The following is a 19,744-nucleotide window of genomic DNA, read 5'->3' on the forward strand; positions in this document are numbered from 1 at the left end:
CTCCCAATCTGTGATTTGAATAGCATGGATAGATTGTAATATGTATTATTAGATGTAATTTCTCCATTGATGAGATCACAGATCTGTTGGAGCATTATCATAAAAAAGTTATCAGTTAAAGGCATATTTACAAATGTATATACGCATATACATATGATATATATATATGTGTGTGTTCAAATATAGACACACACATATACACATATGTGTATATGAATATGTAAAATACACATGCACATATATGTATATATGACTCATAATTAGTTAGAAACATTAAATACTTGAGAAGATGGCAAAGGTGAGTTTTTTCAGTTCCTGCCTATCAAAATGGTTGAACTAGGTGGTGTGGCTAGTGTAATTTTAATTAATTGGATTAATATGTTTTGGTAATATTTTCCTAAAGTACTGAAATAATTGAATTTTAAAGTTTTACTACATAAGTAGAGCCAGACCTCTACTCTTCTCACTAATGTTATCTTTTCTAATCATACTTGTCTGCTCTTCATACATATTGCTTCATGGGGCAAGATATGGATGAATCATTGTTTATCTTTGTTCAACTGATTTTTATGATATTAGGATAAGTCTGATTTCTTGTTACAATAAACTTAAACAACTCCCTTACCTCAACATATTTCGCTCCTATTGGAATGGCTTACTCTTTTTGTTATACAAAGGAATACTACTGATTCCATGATTTTCCATCAATTCTCCTGCTTTAGGTAAGTCCTTTTCTAGCTCCCTAAGCTATAGATCATCTCTAATCACTGAGAGCCTTCTTATGCTGTAGCCATTTTCCATTTAACCAAGCATCTCTAACATCTGATGTCTCCAGCTTCTTACAGTTTAGAGAAATATATTTAAGAGAGATGCAAGAAACTGAAAAACATAATGAGCCTTTAAGTTAGTACTGGGTCTTTAGGAGGCCAAAGAGTACAGCAGGGGAAAGCTAAGAGCACCTAACATACCATCTGGGAAGAGAATGATAATTATATGTAACAGTCTATGGGAGTAAATACAATGGGTAATGGATGGAAAATAGTATGAAGATATGGAAAGTTATGGAAAGAAAAGGTCTTCTGGGGGTAACAAACAGCATTTTAAACTGTCATCTGTAAAATAACACTGGAATAATAGTATCATAAGAAGCAAAGTTAGAGTCTGAAAGGCAAAGTCAGGGGATTAAATGTAGGTTATTAAGAAGAAGAAACAAAAAGAAAGGACATAAAAGAAGCAAATAGATGTAAAAAATAATCTCATTAAGATTGGATGATGTATAATTCAATTTAAATAAAATTTATTAAGTACCTACTAGGTGCAAGGTACTATATACTAAGATCTGAAGATACAAAGACAAAAATAAAACAGTCCCTTCCTAGACAGAGGTAAAAGAGAAAGAAGAAATATATGATGAGAGAAAGTTGGGGATTGAAAGAATGGGGATGGGGAGAAGATGTATAGAGATAGAGAATGTGAAGATAGGTGGAGGGATTCCATCCTGACAGAAAACAGCACTATATGCCACAGACCTCGAATTTCTCAAAAGCCACCCCTCTCATCCAGTCCTACCTGGTCGGGAGGATGGTGGTCACCACTTGAGGCCTTGAGGGTTGGGGGGAGTAAAGTTGGGGGGAATAGAGGTATCCTCAGGGCAAGTTTCCGACAAGTATGAGGAGGAGCCTTCCCCCTGTGTGAAAAAAAAGGGAGGCTGTCATTTTTTTTGGCATTGAAATATATGTCTATGTTGTACCTAGTGTTAAAAATTATTTTCCTGGGAGAACTCTTGGATAAACCACTAACCTAGAAATTTGAAACTTCCAACACACTTATATACTTTAATGTCTCTCATGTGGCCTGGTATTTGCTACCATAAATACAACTGAATGGACTATATGGTATTCTGGCCTTTTGAAAGCTTTAATTTTCATTACCCCAGAGGATTATGTATTAAATATTACCTTCGCCATAACTACTAAGGCATTTTACACAAAGCTACCTCAACCCAATGAAAAATGGTGTTAAATTACAGGAAGTGGTCTGTGATGTTAGATGAGGCAGTCCTAGTATTCTGAATTCAAGTCCAATATCAAGAATGGAATAAGAATCTAATATATTTTTAAAAGAGAGGAACATCTTCAAAACAATGAAGGGAAAATCTTTTTATTCTAAGCATCTTTTTATTCTATCGTCCATCTAAGCAACTCCAAAGAAGATTTTAAGTGTTTTATGATGTCCTGAAAGTGTTAAAGTTGTTTCCATATTTTTTTAAAAAAAGATTTTATAATACTTTAAGATAATCTTATTTTCTAATATATCTATATCTAATATATCTAATGTATAGGTACTCAAATTTAATGATAGGAAAAGTCATCAAGTTCAAAGAAAAGGTCAACGGTTCCCCTTTCACTTAAGGCAGGAGGGATCAATTTTCATTAAAAAGCTAAACTTGAGATTTCATACACTATTATTTGATTATAGGGAAAATTGTTTTAATACTAAGGGAGGAATCTTTTATTTTAGTACAATTAGTTTTGACATACTCATTTTTGATGACAGCTAGCTAAATTTATGTTTATCTCCTGCCATTTCTGAATTGTGTCCTCCTTGTGTATGGTATGGCAATGGGATAATATCAACAGCATGGAAGAAATATTAATAAAATCATGAATTAGTATTCAGTTTATGATTCCATCAGGAAAGATAATTATTTATCAGCTAAAGTAAGATCCTATATATTTGTCATAACTATTAATATTAAATTGACTGATTATCTTTATTGTAAAATATGACTGAATTATATACTTATATAAATACATTACTAAAAACCACAGAATTTTAGAATTAGACTTGGAATATACCTTAGAGATAATTTAATACAATGCCCTAATTTTACAAATGGGGAAACTGAGGCCTCAAGAAGTTCAGTGACTTCCCCAAGGTCATAAATTTAGCTAGTGGTAGAACTGGAGCTAGAACCCAGGAGTCCTGTTTCTTGATCCAGTACTCTTTCCTTTTTAACTGCAATGAAGGGTTTAGTTCAAGGGGAAAAAAAAGTAATGATAGTTGAACAGAAATAGGTAATAGGATGTGGGTGAATACATTTAACAATTTGTCTTCACTGAAAAGGGGTTTTGCTCTAAGCCACAATGATCTTTAACTATAACACTTAAATAAAATGTATATGTAGGCTAAGCCCTATTAAGTTCAGTCATAAAGAAGACTTTCTGGTCATAGCAACTAGATTTTTCTCCCCTTTAGCTGGGTATACTCCTGGGCAAAGAAGAGAATAAGAGGAGGGAAGGTCCTCCTCTACCTTCTTGTCTGAAAAAAAAAAGTTTCTTGGCACAGAGAGAAGCATCATGTTCCCTGGTCTTCTTGCTCAGAGGGTAAATGCTATAATGGAATACTGATGATTGTAGCTTTAGAATTGTAACTTCAGTAGATATAGTCTTAATTCCTTGCTGCTGCCCACCATGTTATAGGTTATAAGTGGAAAACAAAGGATGTGCTTTATGAAAGACATAAAGGGAGGGAGGAAGGAATTTAGAAATCATATATCAGTCACATGCAAAGTCCAGTATATGTCAGGTAGCCACAGAATAAATGACTAAATGGTGTTTTGCTAATTCTGCATGCCACTGCCAAAATTTGGGGGCTTACAATCTTGGGCTTCCCTACTACCATCAGGTCACCTGTCTCTGAAGTAATGTGGAGTTTCCTTTTTAGTAACTCTAAATATCATTCATTTTAAAAATAATTTAAGTGATGATTACGGTCTTGAGTTCATACTAGTCTTGGCCCAACTGAGTGTAGGTTTGATGATATTAACTTAAGCAATAGGCCAGTTGGCAGCTGGAACTGTCTACTCATTGAGGAAAACCTACTCATTATACTTGTGATAAAACTGGTCTGATCAAGTTTTAAAAAAGAATTTGTGAATTTGTGAAAAGAAAAACTATATTTGTTACTATAATCTGTCTAGTCTTTTGCTTGGGATTGTCATTAATTCAATTAAATTTTTTTTAGTAGTTATTATGTGCAAGGTATTGTGATAGGGATAAGAAGGTGAAAACAATGCTTTCCTCAAACAGTCCTCAATCTAATAAGGGTGATTCAAACACACACATACACATATACATATATGTATGTAGATGTATCTATACATGCATATTGTATGTATACATATAGATATGTATATTTCTATATATTTAGACACATGCATATTATATGTGTATATAAATATACATACATATATACATATACATGTATATGCAAATATGATACAACATAGAACCTGATAAAGACAAAAAAGGTTCATTTTTTTAAAAAAACATGAAGAGGAAGAGATAACTTTCATTTGGTGAGAGAAAGGGGGAATCACTGAGGATTTTGACCAGAATTTGAACCATGAAGAAAGGGAAAGATTTTAACAGATAATATGGAAGTAGTGTATCCCAAGCTTTTGGATAGTCCAGCTATATCCAGAAGCAGGATAATTCAGGACAACATCAGGGAACAGCTAACGATAAAAGTTTGGCTAAACTATAGAACACATGAAGGAGAACAGTGAGGCATCAGAGATAGGTTGGAGCTAGGTCATGGAAGATCTTTAATGCCAGGCTGAGGAATTAGTATTTTATTCCATGGGTAATGGATAGCCATTGAGGGGTGGCCAGAATAGGGGGAAAAAAAGGCTTGAAAAAGCAGTTTCAAGGTTACTTTTTTCATGTCTCCCTCTAACATTATAATTTATTTTGTTGTCAAACCTCTCACTTAATCTATGAAGTCTCACAACATTGCTGACAGATGATCATCAACCTCTAATAAGACCCCTCTAATAAGGAAAACTATTTCACGAAGTAGTCCATTTCACCACTGGAGAACTCTAATTGTTAATAAAAAAAATCATTATGTGGAGCCAAAACCTGCCTCCTCTCTACTTCTTAGTCCTAGTTTTACCCTCTGGAATAAAACAGCACTTGTCTTTCTTCAAATATTTAAAGACACATATTATATTTCTTTTTTTTCCAGGTTAAATATTATCTTGGGTCAGCAAGTAATGTACGGTCAGCTTACCCTTCCCCTTAAAGTCCATTTCCTCCTCTCTTTTTGAACTCAGTGACTTCTGGAAACCTTTGACCCATCCCTTTTTGGCTACAAACCTGCAATATGGAAGGTGATTACTTTCCTCCCTGAGCGCTATACATATACCATTTATTCCTTATCTCTAGGAAGGAGAAAGAGAAGAAAAGTGGGTGTGTATAAGAAAGTAATGTATAGGAAGAAGGAACACTAGTCAGTTACATCTCTTTTTAACACATTATTTAGATGCTCAATAATCTGGTATAGGCCCACAGGGTCATAAAGAAAGTGATACCAAATAGGAAACAGGAATGGGAGGCTCAGTGCTATTTAACCAAATTTCTATGCCAGCTACCAAATTAGAGACAGCTCAAGTAAACAATCTAGGACAGTGGCTGCTGTAGCAAACTCACAGGGGCACCAAAGATACTTTAAATTTTTGAGGGAAAAACAGGTTACTTGACATCTCTCAGACTGAGAGAGTTATTTATTTAAGAGAGTTCATGGTTTCACATTAGAACACTCTACATCCTTTTGATGACATTCTCAAATATCTGAGATATGTTTTTGTTTATTTATGCTTTTGCCTACCCCAATAACTTCTTGAACTTTCTCATTTGTGATGTCAGACCACCTTTACAAAACTAGATTTTCATTGGTTGCTGTGATAAAAAGCCAGTACTGAGTGAAAATCAATCTCAAAGAAGACATGAAAGTGGAGGTATCCAATCTGATTCCAAGGTTTGAGAAGTTGTACAGTGCCCAAAAGGTACACCAATCCCTTTAGTACTTGAGGTTATTTAAAAATGAAACAAAATATTTTTTCTACAGTTGCCCCAAGATTACTTAACTGAACTCTATCATTTTATGTGTTTTTTTTTTTCAAACAGCTACTAAGATGGGGCAGCTAGGTGGCGCAGTGGATAGAGCACTGGCCCTGAAGTCAGGAGGACCTGAGTTCAAATAGGGCCTCAGACCAAACATTTGACACTTACTAGCTGTGTGACCCTGGGCAAGTCACTTAACCCCAATTGCCTAAAAAAAGCAAAACAAACAAACAAACAAACAGATACTAAGTTGTTAGTTCATGAATATGTATTAAGTTGTTTGGATCTAACTACTTAATAAACAGAACTGTTAGGTATTTCTTTTGGCCTAGAGGTGCCATGAAAATTTAGGGAACCTCTGATTTAAGGGATGGAATTTTCTGCCTTGGTTCTTTTCTGTAAGAAGGTAGTGCATAAATCATGAACAAATAAATAATTTTGGTTGAGATTGAAAATTTAAAAAGCAGCACTTTTCTAGAATATTAGAATATTAGAAAGGGGATGAAGAGATAGGAGTACTTCCAAAGCACTCCTTGAACACAAGACTGGTCAATCATAGATTTGATAGGAACAACTTTATCCAGGAAAAATGAGTCATTTTGTTACAGGGATGCTAAAGAGGAAAATGAGGCTAATCATTCCATACCCCCTTGAAGGTGAAAAAGAACATGTAGCAACATGATTAAAATGTTCTTCATGCACAAATTAGGACACTCTAAAGCTTCCTGGAAATATTTCTTCTCCTGAGGAGCTAAGTTAAAACAGAGAGCTGTGTTCCAAGAAGCATGGAATGCAAAAAGGATGTCACAGTAGTAATAGTAGACTGGAGATGGAGGCAAACTAGTTTTGTGCAGTTTCATAGAAAATTCATTAAAAATCCCCCTGAAAAGGGGACTCTTCATCTGACTTAAGTGAACACCTTCAGTATGTTGAAAAATGTGTGTGTGTGTGTGTGTGTGTGTGTGTGTGTGTGTGTGTCTTTGTGGAGGAGAGCGGGGTTGTATTCAGCACACTTGGGAAAACTTCATTAGCTGTGATTTAATATCACAAAGTCAATCTCTATTTCTGTCTCTCTGTCTCTGTCTCTCTGTCTCTGTTTCTGAGTGTTAGAGTGTTAGAGGAAAAGTCAAGCTGTCCTCCTGACAAGAGCATCAGTTCGAATAGGCTAGGCCTCTGAAGTTGGGAGTCGTTTCTCTGGATTGGTGGATGGTTCCTTGATTGGTTTTTATCACTTCCTGCATATTATATAAACCTCTTTCTTAAAGCCTTGGCAAAAGCATTCAGCTGTGGCACTCCCAGTGAAACCAATTATTTTGCTTTGTTGAAAGGGGAGACCAGGACTTACTGCATAGAGCTTAAGGACTCTGGAGATAAAGCTTATGTAAAAAGTCACCCCTGAGCAAAATTGATAGCAATATATACTAAGAGATAAAATCAAATAGTTTGCCCAAAAAGTTGTATCTGGAAATTTCCTCCTGAATAAAAAATACTACCTAACAGGCCCTGATGATCCTTTAAAACACTTTTACTGATTTCTGTGACTTAATAATAAGTTTCAGTGGGACTTGCATACAAATACATACACAATTTTAGTGTCATACTGTGGAACAAGATATTTATACAGGTGCAGGTCACTTACCACTGGGGATTAAATTCTTCTATTACTTATTGTCCTTTATTTTTTCACTTACAAAATTCAAAACATGAAGCTCCCAGAATCAAAAGCATCATATGTACATCACCAAATTGGCCAACCTATATAATTCAGTAAATCAGGCCTGGCCAAGGTTGCTTCGCTATCCAAATTTGTCTCTGTCACACTTAAGCCATTGTCTCTGGCTTGTCAAACTGGGAAAGCAGTAGTCTACCTAGGCATCTAGGTTGTAGATGCAGTAGATAGAGCCCTGGACTTAGCATCAGGACTATGAGTTAGAATCGTGCCTCAGATACTAACTAGCTGTGTGACTTAATCTCTCTGTCTCAGTTTCCTCATCTATAAAATGAGGTTAATAATAGCAGCTACCTTATAGAGTTGTTAGAAGGATTGAACAAGTTAACCTATTTAAAACATTTTGCAAACCTTAATGCACAGCTTACATAAATGCTAGCTATTATTAAGTTGCTAGCTTTTGAAGTTCATTTTTGATTAGTAAGAATTTTTTCCAGATTATAAATTATTCCCAAGGGCAATTTGAAATGTTGCATTTACTTTTTCCAGATAACTAACATTGAGCAAATTTAGGAATACACTAATTGATAGCCCTAATTATTACATTTTAAAATAACTACCATAATACCACTTAAGGGACAGTGGGGAAGAACATGTCCATATATCAGTTTATACAAAATAAAATACAAATAAATACATGTAAATAGTAGAGGGAAGTACTAGCAACTGGTGGAATCAGGAAAAACTTCTCGCAGAAGTTAATGCCTGAGTTATATTTTAAAGGAAGCTAGAGATTTGAAAATGCAGAAATAAGGGAGAAGTACATTTCAGGCCTGGGGAACAAACCCTATAAAGGTAGAAAGGTGGAGGGCAGAATGTGCTGTGTAAGGATGTTCAGCAAGAATATTGGTTCGACTTGAAAATAAAATGAGTGAAGGGAATGAATTTATAATAAGCCTTTAGAGGTGGGCTGGAGCCAGGTTGAAGGGCTTTAAATGCTAAACAGAAGGGTTTCTATTTGATTAGAGAGAATACAGAGCCATTACTGAGCAAGTAAATGACAGTGAAATGAGTGATTTATGAATTCCATATTGATAGAATTATGGAGGCTGGGTTGGAGTGGGAAGAGACACGGCAGAGAGAACACTTGGGAGGAAATTATAATGGTCCAGGTGAGAGGTGATGCAGCTCTGACCTAGGGTGGTGACCATATGTCAAAGAAAAAGATATGAGATAACTATGAGAGACACTATGGAGATTGAATCTATAAGACTCAAAATCAAGATTGAAATGGAGGCCTATGAAACTGTGCATATGTAAAATGAAAATATAATCACCATCCCATATATGTGTATATAGAGTGCCACATATCTGGAAAGGCTCTCACATATATTATCACTTATTTGCTTTTCACGTCAACCCTCTGAGCTAGGTGGGGCCAATATCATCTTAATTTCATCTGCAAGGAGAAAAAGAAGTCAGAAAGATTAAGTAATTATTCCAATATCACAGAACTGGAATTTGAGCCCTGATCTTTTAATGTGAAGTCCAGAACTCATTTCACTGGAGAAAAAAACTAAACAAAACAGAATTGAGAGACTCTTTATAAAAGCAAAGGTGGGATTTAAAAAAAAATATTCCAGTATTCTGCAGTAGTATGATCTGCCTTTAGTTGAGAGGGCATTGGACTCGAAGTCAGAAGACACGATTTCATGTCCCAGTCCTGTCTCTAAATCACTCTCTCCTTTAACCTTCCAGTGTCTCTTCTGTCTTACATTCCTCTCGGGTTTGCTGTGAAGATTAAATGAGATCACAGATATTAAAGTGCTTTGAAAATCATACTGATGTAAAATTTTCACACTCAAGGGACTAAAGGTCTCCCTCAATCCTCACAGCCCGTATCAGTATGAAATAAAGATCACTATTGAGACAAAATAGCAGAGGAGACCAAACAGATTTGACTTTCAAGGAACCTTAGGAAAAAAATTAGAAAACAAGCTAAGAAGAAAGGTGTTAGAAAAAACAAGTGAGAAGGGAAGTTATAGGATTAAACAATATAACGAAAATAATGTAAGAGCCAAAGAAGGTATCATCCCCTTACCTCTTAGAAAGATTAAGCACTATAAGCTTTGAGCTAAATTCTTGTTAATGTGATTATCAGATTCTTTTCACAAAGAAAATCTGTCAATCTTCTCAATCCATATGCTAGCATTTGGGATGGGGCAGCTAGGCAGTGGTTAGAGTGCTACGCCTCAAGTCAGGAAGACCTGAGTTCAAAAATGGCCTCATATATTTACTAGGTATGTGACCTTGGGCAAATCAATTAACCTTTTTTGCCTCAGTTTCTTCATCTGTAAAATGAGCTGGAGAAGACCACTTCAGTTTTTTGTTTGTTTTGCCAAGAAAACTCCAAAAATGGTAATGAATAGTCAGACATAACTGAAACAAATGAACAACAACAGTGTTTAGGATATCTTTAAACCCTATAAGTGATAATGACTAACTTAAATTTCTCTTGTTATAAATTAAGTTTATTCATTAATCCTAAATTCAATGAAGGATAACTAAATTCTTGATATATTTAAAGAACTTATTAAACATTCAGTCTTCCTTTTTTTTTTTTTAGTCTAAATAGCAACATCTTATCTAAACTTTCCAAATGGATGCCACCACATAGACCCTTATCCATTTGCATCCTTTCGCTCTTTCTTTGGCCTCTCTCTCTCATTTTTCTTTAGCTTCTCTCAAGTCTGTGTCAGATTAGGACAAAAAAATATTTTAAGGAGTTTCTATGTAAAAAAGCAGGTCATGTCACCCCATTGGCTATTACACAAGTGGGTCCATGAGTCAAACAAAAAGATTTTGATTTATGAGAGGAAAAAAAAAACCAAAATTAAACCAAGTCTGTAACAACTCAACTATCTTATTGTCTATAGGTTAATTCATGGTGGCTTGTATGAAATGCCTTGAAACCTGTTAAAATATTACATAATGAAGAACATTGAACATCAGTACAAACAACTAAACTTGTTTAGTCACTATTTATACTTCAATTAATTTCAATAAAATAAGAATACTTTGTCAGTCACTTCCTTTGAGTCTCCAATTAAATTTTTTTCCCCTTTCATCCTCATTTACATTTCTTACTATGATCATACTTAGTGTGCAATTCTGCCTTCTAGTTCTTATGTACAGTAAATAATGGAATTAAAATAAACCCTTGTTAACACCAAGGCAGATATGAATCTAGGAGAGCATTACACAGTTATGTATCAGATAAGCTTAAGCAACTAGATAACTCAATTATGGCAGGTCTCTTTTGGAGGATGTCCATGGTCATGGATGAGTACCACAATAAAACATTTGACATGTTGCTTTGGACTTTTAGGAGAATTTAAGTACTAAGCAAGGTATATTTTAAAAATTAGGATAAATCAGTTATGCATTAAATGAATAGCCTAATACTATAGATTCTGAGAGACATAACCCAGAACTAGAGTTGCAGACCACTATATCTGAGAAGGCATTCTGGTGTAATTTGCAGGGACTGAAAGTTTTTAACTAGGGAGAATATAGAATGTATGCTTAGAAAGAACTGGAAACTATGGGGACACCCATCAATTAGGGAATTGTTGAACAAATTTTGTTATATGAACATAAAGGAATACCAATCCAAAAGAGACAGTTTCAGAGAAACCTGGATAGGCTTCTATGAACTGATACAAAGTGAAGTGGGCAGAAACCATGTAAATGTAAAGAAAAACAACTGTGAAAGGCTTGAGAACTCTGATTAATGCAATAACCAACCATGATTCCAGGGAAGTGTTACCCACGCTACCCACCTCCTAACAGAGATATAGTGGACTCAGGGCACAGAATTAGTCATATATTTTTGGACATTACCAATATGAGAATTTGCTTGACTATGCATGTTTGTTGTGAAAGTTTTGTTTCTCTTTCCCCCCCTTCCTAATAGAGTGGAAGGGAAATGGGAGGGAGAAAGGAAGTAAGAGGTAAGGAGGAGGTAAGAAAATAAATACTTATTAATTGACATTTTTAAATTTAAAAAAAGAATATATACTCAGGAAGAGCCTGAGGAGTTTCTCTTTAATAATTGGTGAGGCCCTTCTGAGTCTCTAGTAAGGTTCTTCTGATTCCCTCTAGTGTGCCATAACTGAGGAATGAGATGCTATGGAATATATTAGGGACATAAAAAGGCCTTTCCAGGCTGCTCACAGGTTAACTCTTTGTTTACAAGATTAGTATCAATGAGGCCTTTGTTCTATCACTAAGTACAATATTAAGCCTTTGAAGTCTCTGATTACTCAAGCTCTAGAACCCTGTTCTACTCTTCCCAGGTTCAGTGTGAGCATTTTAGATATTTATGCATATCATGGCCCAAGGCTTCATCCAGTATAATATTCTATTATCAAGCCAAGAAAGAATCACTCACCCAATAGCAAATGTCTTTAATTAAAATATGAAAGCAATTTCCAAATCAACAAAAACCCAAGAAAATAACAAACACTAGAGTGATTTTCTACTCCTCAGAGGTGGATGGAATCCCTAGCATTTCCTGCTGTGGTGGACAGGATAGAACAACCCCAGGGAAAACTTAAGAGAGAATGAGGAAGCTGCTGCTCAGTGAGTAGGTGGATAGTGTTGGAAAAATTGTCAATCATTGTCCTCATCCCTTCTCAGTCTGCTCTCAGGCGCCAGTTTGGCATCTTTCTAACCTCGGAAGATAGGGTAGACTCTTTTCCAGACTCTCAGCTTGGATCTGGGCTCCTTGGGATTCTGCCAGGACTCATGGTTTAGATGCCATGACAGTACCAATCTACACGTTCCTCCCTCAGTCTATCCACTGGGTCTGTCACCTGCAGTTTCCACCCAAAGACTACTTGGATTCAGTCACCACTCTATGCTACATCTTACTTCTTTTTCTTTAGTTTTTGTACCTGCCCTTCTGTTTTCTTCCTTCTTCAAGTTTGTTGGACACAATTCCCATATCCAGGTCAAAGTCCTCACAGTAGCCCCTTTGCATTATCATTGAGCTGAAAACCGCCCTGGAGAATACCCATTAAGGCCAGGACATTTCTGTTCTTATTTCATGAGCAGTAATACTTTACTCAACTAACAATGCTTTCCTCTGTATGAAGTTCAAGCTGGATTGATACTGGATTATTTGTTTATTATCACCATCCTACAAAATTTGGCATTTTTTTCTTCATGAAATACTGGAGAGTGCCCTGACTTTTTTGTAAACAGCTGTCATCCCTGTGTTGAAAATTAGAAATTTTCTGAAGCAACTGTTAAAATGTATTTTGCTTTGCCTTTATGGAAACAACTAAAAGATGGCAAAGAATATTTAAATAGGAAGTCGAGTTATGTTGAAATTTAAGTCCTTATTGTTTCTAGAGAAACTCTGTTACCACTGCTGAAAATTATGGTTAACATGATGACTTCAGTGATAGGATTAAGAAATTAAGTTTAGAAAGGATCTCCTCAGCATAGGAAATATGGAGGCTAACTTGACCACAGAACATGCACTAAAATTTAAATTTTGTTGATAACATTGTTGATACATAAACAAAGCAAAAACTGATATATATATGTATGTATACATACATACATATATGTATGTATGCATGTGCATATATGTATATGTATGTATATTTAATTAATGGGACAACAGTTTCTACTTGTAAAAATCTCATCCTCAACCTCCCCACTCATCTAGAATATAGTATCAATGCCTTTCTGATTCTCCATTTTTATAACCACACCAATGTTGGAAGGACTAATGGGATGTATTAAAACATTTAGTATCTTTTTTTCTGAACATAAGTAGTATCTAATATAAATTCTAATTCAAACTTGGTGGAATGTATTTTAGAGCACATACACTTTATTTGACCTAAAACAATTTAATTTATTAGACATTAGCAAGTCATTTGTTCATTTTATTCACATGAATGCTAATCTGATTTCTAAAAGCTACAGATCTAAAACAACAAATACAAGCCTAAGCATAATTAATTTTGTTAAATGATACTGAAAAAGGTCAGACATGTCACACAATTACACTGTAAAATTTGTACTTTTCTTTCTCTTGATAATTTGGTGGGTTTACTCTATGTATTTATGTATCTACCTATCTATTTCATAGTGCTTGACAAGATTTCAGTAAAGGGCACACTCTGCTGGACAGAGCCAGACTTTACATCAAATACCTGTCGCAGAAGGAAGGCTTCCTGATCTGCTTAGCTAAGTGCACACTCAAAGAATTGCTACAATGGTATTATCAAGTTTTGAATAGAGAACTTGTAACAAAAATGCTTGTCAAGCATAATCAGGAAATTACCTGCTTTTCAAACATGCACATATGTGTGCATGTGAATAAATTCATTTACCTTTGGTTTTTCATCCAGTATCTGCTGACGGATCTCCTTGTGTTTCTCTAAAAGTTTCTCCTGCCTTTTGCTTTGTGCATCTTCTAGCTGAAAAAAGTAGAAACAGGATCAATTTCTTAGTTTTCTTTTTTTTCTGACATTTAAGACAACCACAAGATTTAAAAAATTTTTCTTTTCTTCCCATCAACCCCAATGAGAGTGAAAGAGAAACAAAACCCATGTTAGAGTCATATCAAGCAAAACAAATTTTTTCATTGGCCACGTTGAAATAAAAGTGTGTGTGTGTGTGTGTGTGTGTGTGTGTGTGTGTGTGTGTGTGTATTATTCTGCACTATGAATCCTTCATCTCCCTATATGGAGATGGGTAGCATGTTTCAGCATCCACTCCCTGGAATTGTGGTTGGTCATTATATTGATACAAGTTTCTAATCCTTTCAAAGTTGTTTCTCTTCACCATATTGCATTCATAGTATAAATTATTCTCCTGGTTCTGTTTACTTTCCTCTACATCAATTCATATAAGTCTTCTCAGGATATAGGTTCAATTTCATAAAAACATTTAAGATCATGCTTTGAAAGTAAATGAAAACTTTGTAAAGCTCTAGCAACATAGCTAACTGTTTAAATAAGCTGGCACCTGAGAAAAGCTCATTAGGTAGCTCAAGGAGGTTTAAAATATTTTTTTTGTTATCATTAACTTCATAACTTTTTCAGCCTCAGTTTCCTTTTCTGTAAAATGAGGGTGATTTTTCAAAAATCACCCTCATTTGTAAATTTAAGGCATCTACCTTACAGGGTTGTTTTAAGGATCAAATGAGTTAGCATGTAATGCTTTGCCAGCTTTAAAGAGCTATACATTAGGTATTCTTCTTCTGCGTGCTGAAATATATGGAAATAACTGTCCATCTGATTGGAAGGTGGGACCATGAGCTCTAAACCTCCATTTAAGGAGAGCTCAGCTCAGATATTTCTTACTTGGTTGCTCTACTTTAGGACTTCTCTGACTAACTTCTACAGTATGCCCCAGGAAGCTCATTATTGGGATAACCTCATCAGCCTTGATACTCCACCTCATCAGTACCCTCTGCCTCTCTGATGGGAGGGTGGGGCCATGAACTAGATGCCTCTATTTAAGGAGAGATTTCCCTGACACTCCCAACCACCCTATCAACTTTTTATATTTTGTTTCCCCCCATTAGATCATAAGCTCCTTGAAGGCAGAGTCTTTTCCTCCCCCCCAATTTGTAGCCCCATATCTTAGCACTGTAGTAGGTGCTTAATAAATATCTATTAAATATTTATTATTGAGCTACAGTTTCATTGTCTTTTAGAAACTGGAACATTTTGTGCTGTCAAAGAGGAATGAAATGACTGACATACTCTCTTTATGTACTGCACCACTTCTTGGATGTATGACCGGATCATTTCAGTCTTCTCCCTGGAAGCAAATAATTAGTGCATCATTAGGCTAGTATACATACAGGCTATGATCTTTACAATTAATTTCATCTCAAAATTGCTTTAAAATGCTTTTATTATTTAATTTTAAATAATTATTAACTTTAAAATGCTTTTTGAACAGTATACATATAATCCAGCACTATAGATGTTGAAATTTTACCTAATTCTGGGTCTTAAGAGCTGAGGATCAGATTCTACTCTGAAGTATCTCCGTGGAAAGAGAATTAAGGCCAAGAATTCAGCCTTATTTGTGGCGGACTGTTCCTACTTTATCTGAATAGCCTTTGGCTATTAGAGATAGTTTCCTCTTTTCTTATCTAAATGCTTTTTGTGGTGGTGAGAAGCAGATAAAGAATTATTTTTAAATGTTTAGTCTCAATAGAAAACCCCCTAAAAATTGAACTGGAATTTATGTGTGAGTGAATAAATATGTAGCAGACTCAGAAGGAAGTCCTATGCTTCCCAATGAGGCTTTCCAAGGGTTTTTTTTTTGCTGGTATTTTTACATACTCTTCCATTTGGCTCTTGTCTTTCGACTTTGCTTCTGTTATCTTCTCCTGCCTTTTTCTATCCATTTTCTTCTTCAACTCTTTCTTTTCTCTAAAAGCCAAAGATGCAAAAAAAAAGTCAGATGAATGAAAGGCTTTTTACTGAATATATTTATAAATATATGTTTATAAATACATCTTCCAATCTTAATGAAAATTTCTTCTTACTTCTCACAAATTTCTTTCAGTTTCTTTAGCTGATTGTTCTGGCATTCTTCAGCAACATCTGTCAACTTCTGAATAAGCTGGAGAAAGAAAATGACAAATTGTAGATTTCAGTTATTACAAATGAAGATTCCCCCCTGCACACCAGAGTCTGAGTGGAAAATCCCCAGATTGATATTTAGAAGGAAGTCATACAGCTAACAACAATGATAAGTTATAAATATTTGTTGGCATGTCCCCAACTTTAGAAACAGAGATAATGAAATAAAGTGACTGGAAGATAGAGGAAGTATGCCTTGGGTGCCAGGGATAAACCAGAGCAGTGTAACGTAAGTGGATAGAGCACTTGACTTGGATTCTGAAAGACCAGAGTTCAAATACTGCCTCAGACACTTACTTGTTGTGATTCTGGACAAGTCATTTAACCTCTGTATGCCTTGGTTCCTTCATCTATAAAATGGGGATAATAACAGCACCTATATCATAGAGCTGTTGTAAGGATCCAGTGAATGAAGATAGGTAAAGTGCTTTGCAAACCTTAAAGGATTTATGCTAGCTATTATCATTGTGTTGTGGTTGTTGTTGTTATATCACCATGGAAACCAAGGAAGCCTAGTTTCAAAAAGAATTGTAGCTATTAATTTTGACTATAGCCACACTTGAGCTACCAGACAATGAAGTAGAGAAGAGAAAAGGCAGGAGGTAACAGATACCAGTTCACATTCCCACTTGGACCCTAAAATCAAAGCAGGGTCCTTCTCAATATTAGAAGGCATGCTCATTCCAGAACACTGCATTCCTAACTGTGTCTTTCAAATATCAGTCTCTCAATAAATATTTATCGACTAATTTTATGTAGTTGATATTTTACTCAGTATAATAGTTACTTATAGGTAATGTGATAACAAATCAACAATGGGTAATGTGATAACAAATCAACAATTAAATTAAATTCTCAGTTCTAATATATGAGGACGAAAGAGGTTGGAGAAATGAACCCTTATAGAATTATAATGAAGGATCCACATTAACTAAACATTAATTTGAAATTTGATTCTTCGGTTTACTTAAAATTTACAAAAATATTAAGTTAGACTTGGGACAATAGGATCACTACTGATTCAAAAGAAAATTGATTATAGTGACATTCAAAATGAAAGGATTTAGAAAACGCAATTTAATTTTTGATGGGATTTCTTAAACATCCTTGTGATAAAATAAAACCCCCCAAAACCTATTTTATTATGTTTTATTTTGAATCTTGATATGTACTAACTGCATGACCATGGGTACACGTCACTTAAACTTTCTGATTCTCAAAGTTCTCATCTTTAAAATGAAGATAATACATAAATGACATATCTTATGTGGCCACAAGGAAAGTACTTTGTAAACCTTGAAGAGCTATACAGAGTTCCAAAAGTGAGTGCATTTCTAAACTTTAATAGTATAAAACCTAGAATGCAGGTAGGTAATATGATGGATAGAATGCCGGGCCTGGAGTCAGGAGGACCTGAGTTGAAATGTGATCTCAGACGCTTACTGGCTATGTGACCCTGGGCAAGTCATTTAACTCTCCTTGCCTCAGTTTCCTCATCTGTAAAATGAGCTGGAGAATGAAATGGCAAACCAGTCCAATATCTTTGTCAAGAAAACCCTAAATGGGATCGCAGAGATTTGGACACTACTGAAATGACTTAAAAACAACAAACCACACTAAGACTTTTGGGATACCCTGCATGACAGTGAGTGATTTGTTAGTACTGCCGTTATAAGCAATTTTACTTATATCTTGACCTTTTTCTCATGTTTCAGCAATGCCAGGTTGATTACCTGAAATCTGGCTTTCTCTAGACATCATCACATCTCTGGAAATTGGGTGGCACAGTGGTTAGAGCTCTGGGCCTAAAGTAAGGAAATATGAGTTCAAACACAGCCTCAGACTCTTTAACTAGCTTGTACACCCTTGAAAAAGCAGGTTAGCAGATGCTGTCACCTCATTTTCCTGAAGTGTAAAATAGGGAGAATTATAGCATCTATCTCACTGAGTTGTTGTGAGTCTCAAAAGAAATAATAGCTGCATAGCTTTTGTTCAGTTGTTTCTGACTCTTCATGACCCCATTTGAGGTTTTCTTGGCAAAGATACTGGACTGGTTTGCCATTTCCTTCTCCACCTCATTTTACAGATGAGGAAACTGAGGCAAACAGGGTTGAGTGACTTGCCCAGGGTCACACAGCTAGTAAGTATGTAAGGCAGGATCTGAATTCAGGAAGATAAATCTTCCTGACTCAAGGCCCACCACTCTGTCCAATGTGCCACCTACCTGGCCTAGCACTTAGCACAATACCTGGCATCTAGCTGGTGTTTAATAAATGCATGTTCCCTCCCTTCCATATCTGGTAGTTGTCCATACTGTCTTTTCCACTAGAGAACAAATCTTTTCTCTGCCTTGTGGCTACCCCTCCTCCCTCACCCTCCCTCTTGGAAAAGTAGAGTTTGGTTCTGTACTATTTAACATTTTCATGCACAAATTGAATAAAGACATATATGGCACACTTACAAAATTCATATGTAACCCAAAGATGGGAGGTATAGCCAACATACTAGATGACTGAATCAAGAATTAAAAAGATCTTAAGGTGCTACTACATTGCAGTGAATCTAAGAGGAAATTTAACGGGGATAAATGGGGAATCTTACACTAAGGTTAAAAAGAAAGATAAACTTCCTGAATATGTAAGATGAGGGACATGTGTCCAAATGGTAGTTAGTATGAAAAAGATCTAGAGATCTTAGTGGTCTGGAAGTTTGATATGGATGAAAAGAATAATAGAGAAGCTAAGAAAGTAGCCAGATTATAAACTAAGTCAGAAAGACAGCTTAGTAAGAGTACTATGAAAGTGATTTTGAACTTCATTAGTCAAAGACTAGGGAAATAAGAGTGCCTGGGTAGTCTGCCCTGGTCAGATCTTATATGGAGTACACTGGCAAATCCCGGATGTGCATTTTAGGCATTGATAGCCTGAACGACATCTGGATGAAGGCAACCAGTAGGTGAAGTCAAGTCAGCAAGCATTTTATTAAGCATCTACTACGTGCCAGGAACTGTACTAAGCCCTGGGGATACAAACAGAGGTAAAAAACAGTCTCTGCCACTGAGGAACTCACAATCTAAGAAGCAGACAATTTGCAAATAACTACGTGCTGAGTGGCACAGCAGATAGAGTAGAGGGCCTGGAATCAGGAAGATCTGAGTTCAAATCCGACCTCAGATTCTTACTACCTCTGTGACCCCAGGTAAGTCACTTGACCCCTATTTGCTTCAATTCCTCACCTGTAAAATGAAGACACATTAGAGATGGAAATGGCAAAGTACTCCAGGATCTTTGCCAAGACAACTGCATAGACAAAATTCCATGGGGGTCACACAGAGTCAAACTGAACTGAACTGAACAACAAGTACTGCTTTGCCTGTATCCCCCAAATTTTGAGGCAGCCAGGTGGCTCAGGGGATGGAGCACTGGGCCTGGAGTCACCTCTGGCCTCAGGACACTCACTAGCTGTATGACCCAGGGCAA

At 35.8% G+C, this 19,744-nt stretch overlaps 1 protein-coding gene across 2 annotated transcripts in view; it reads right to left on the reverse strand.

Moving 5' to 3' along the window:
* The window catches only part of PLCB1 (phospholipase C beta 1), an 870,456-nt gene that overhangs the window by 89,151 nt on the left and 761,561 nt on the right, over nt 1-19,744 (reverse strand). Inside the window, exons 28-32 of one of the 2 annotated variants that reach the window (XM_020985722.2) lie at nt 16,169-16,245; nt 15,963-16,052; nt 15,372-15,429; nt 13,992-14,078; nt 1,570-1,687 (exon numbers count right to left, since the gene is read on the reverse strand). In XM_020985722.2, the coding sequence (XP_020841381.1) occupies nt 1,589-1,687; nt 13,992-14,078; nt 15,372-15,429; nt 15,963-16,052; nt 16,169-16,245 (411 nt within the window). In that variant the 3' untranslated portion in view covers nt 1,570-1,588. The remainder of the gene's footprint in view (nt 1-1,569; nt 1,688-13,991; nt 14,079-15,371; nt 15,430-15,962; nt 16,053-16,168; nt 16,246-19,744) is intronic. The other variant, XM_020985703.2, reaches the window with a different exon arrangement.

Source organism: Phascolarctos cinereus, unplaced genomic scaffold (assembly GCF_003287225.1).
Source record: "Phascolarctos cinereus isolate Bilbo 61053 unplaced genomic scaffold, phaCin_HiC Scaffold_2;HRSCAF=192, whole genome shotgun sequence".
Classification (NCBI taxonomy): Eukaryota; Metazoa; Chordata; class Mammalia; order Diprotodontia; family Phascolarctidae; genus Phascolarctos; species Phascolarctos cinereus.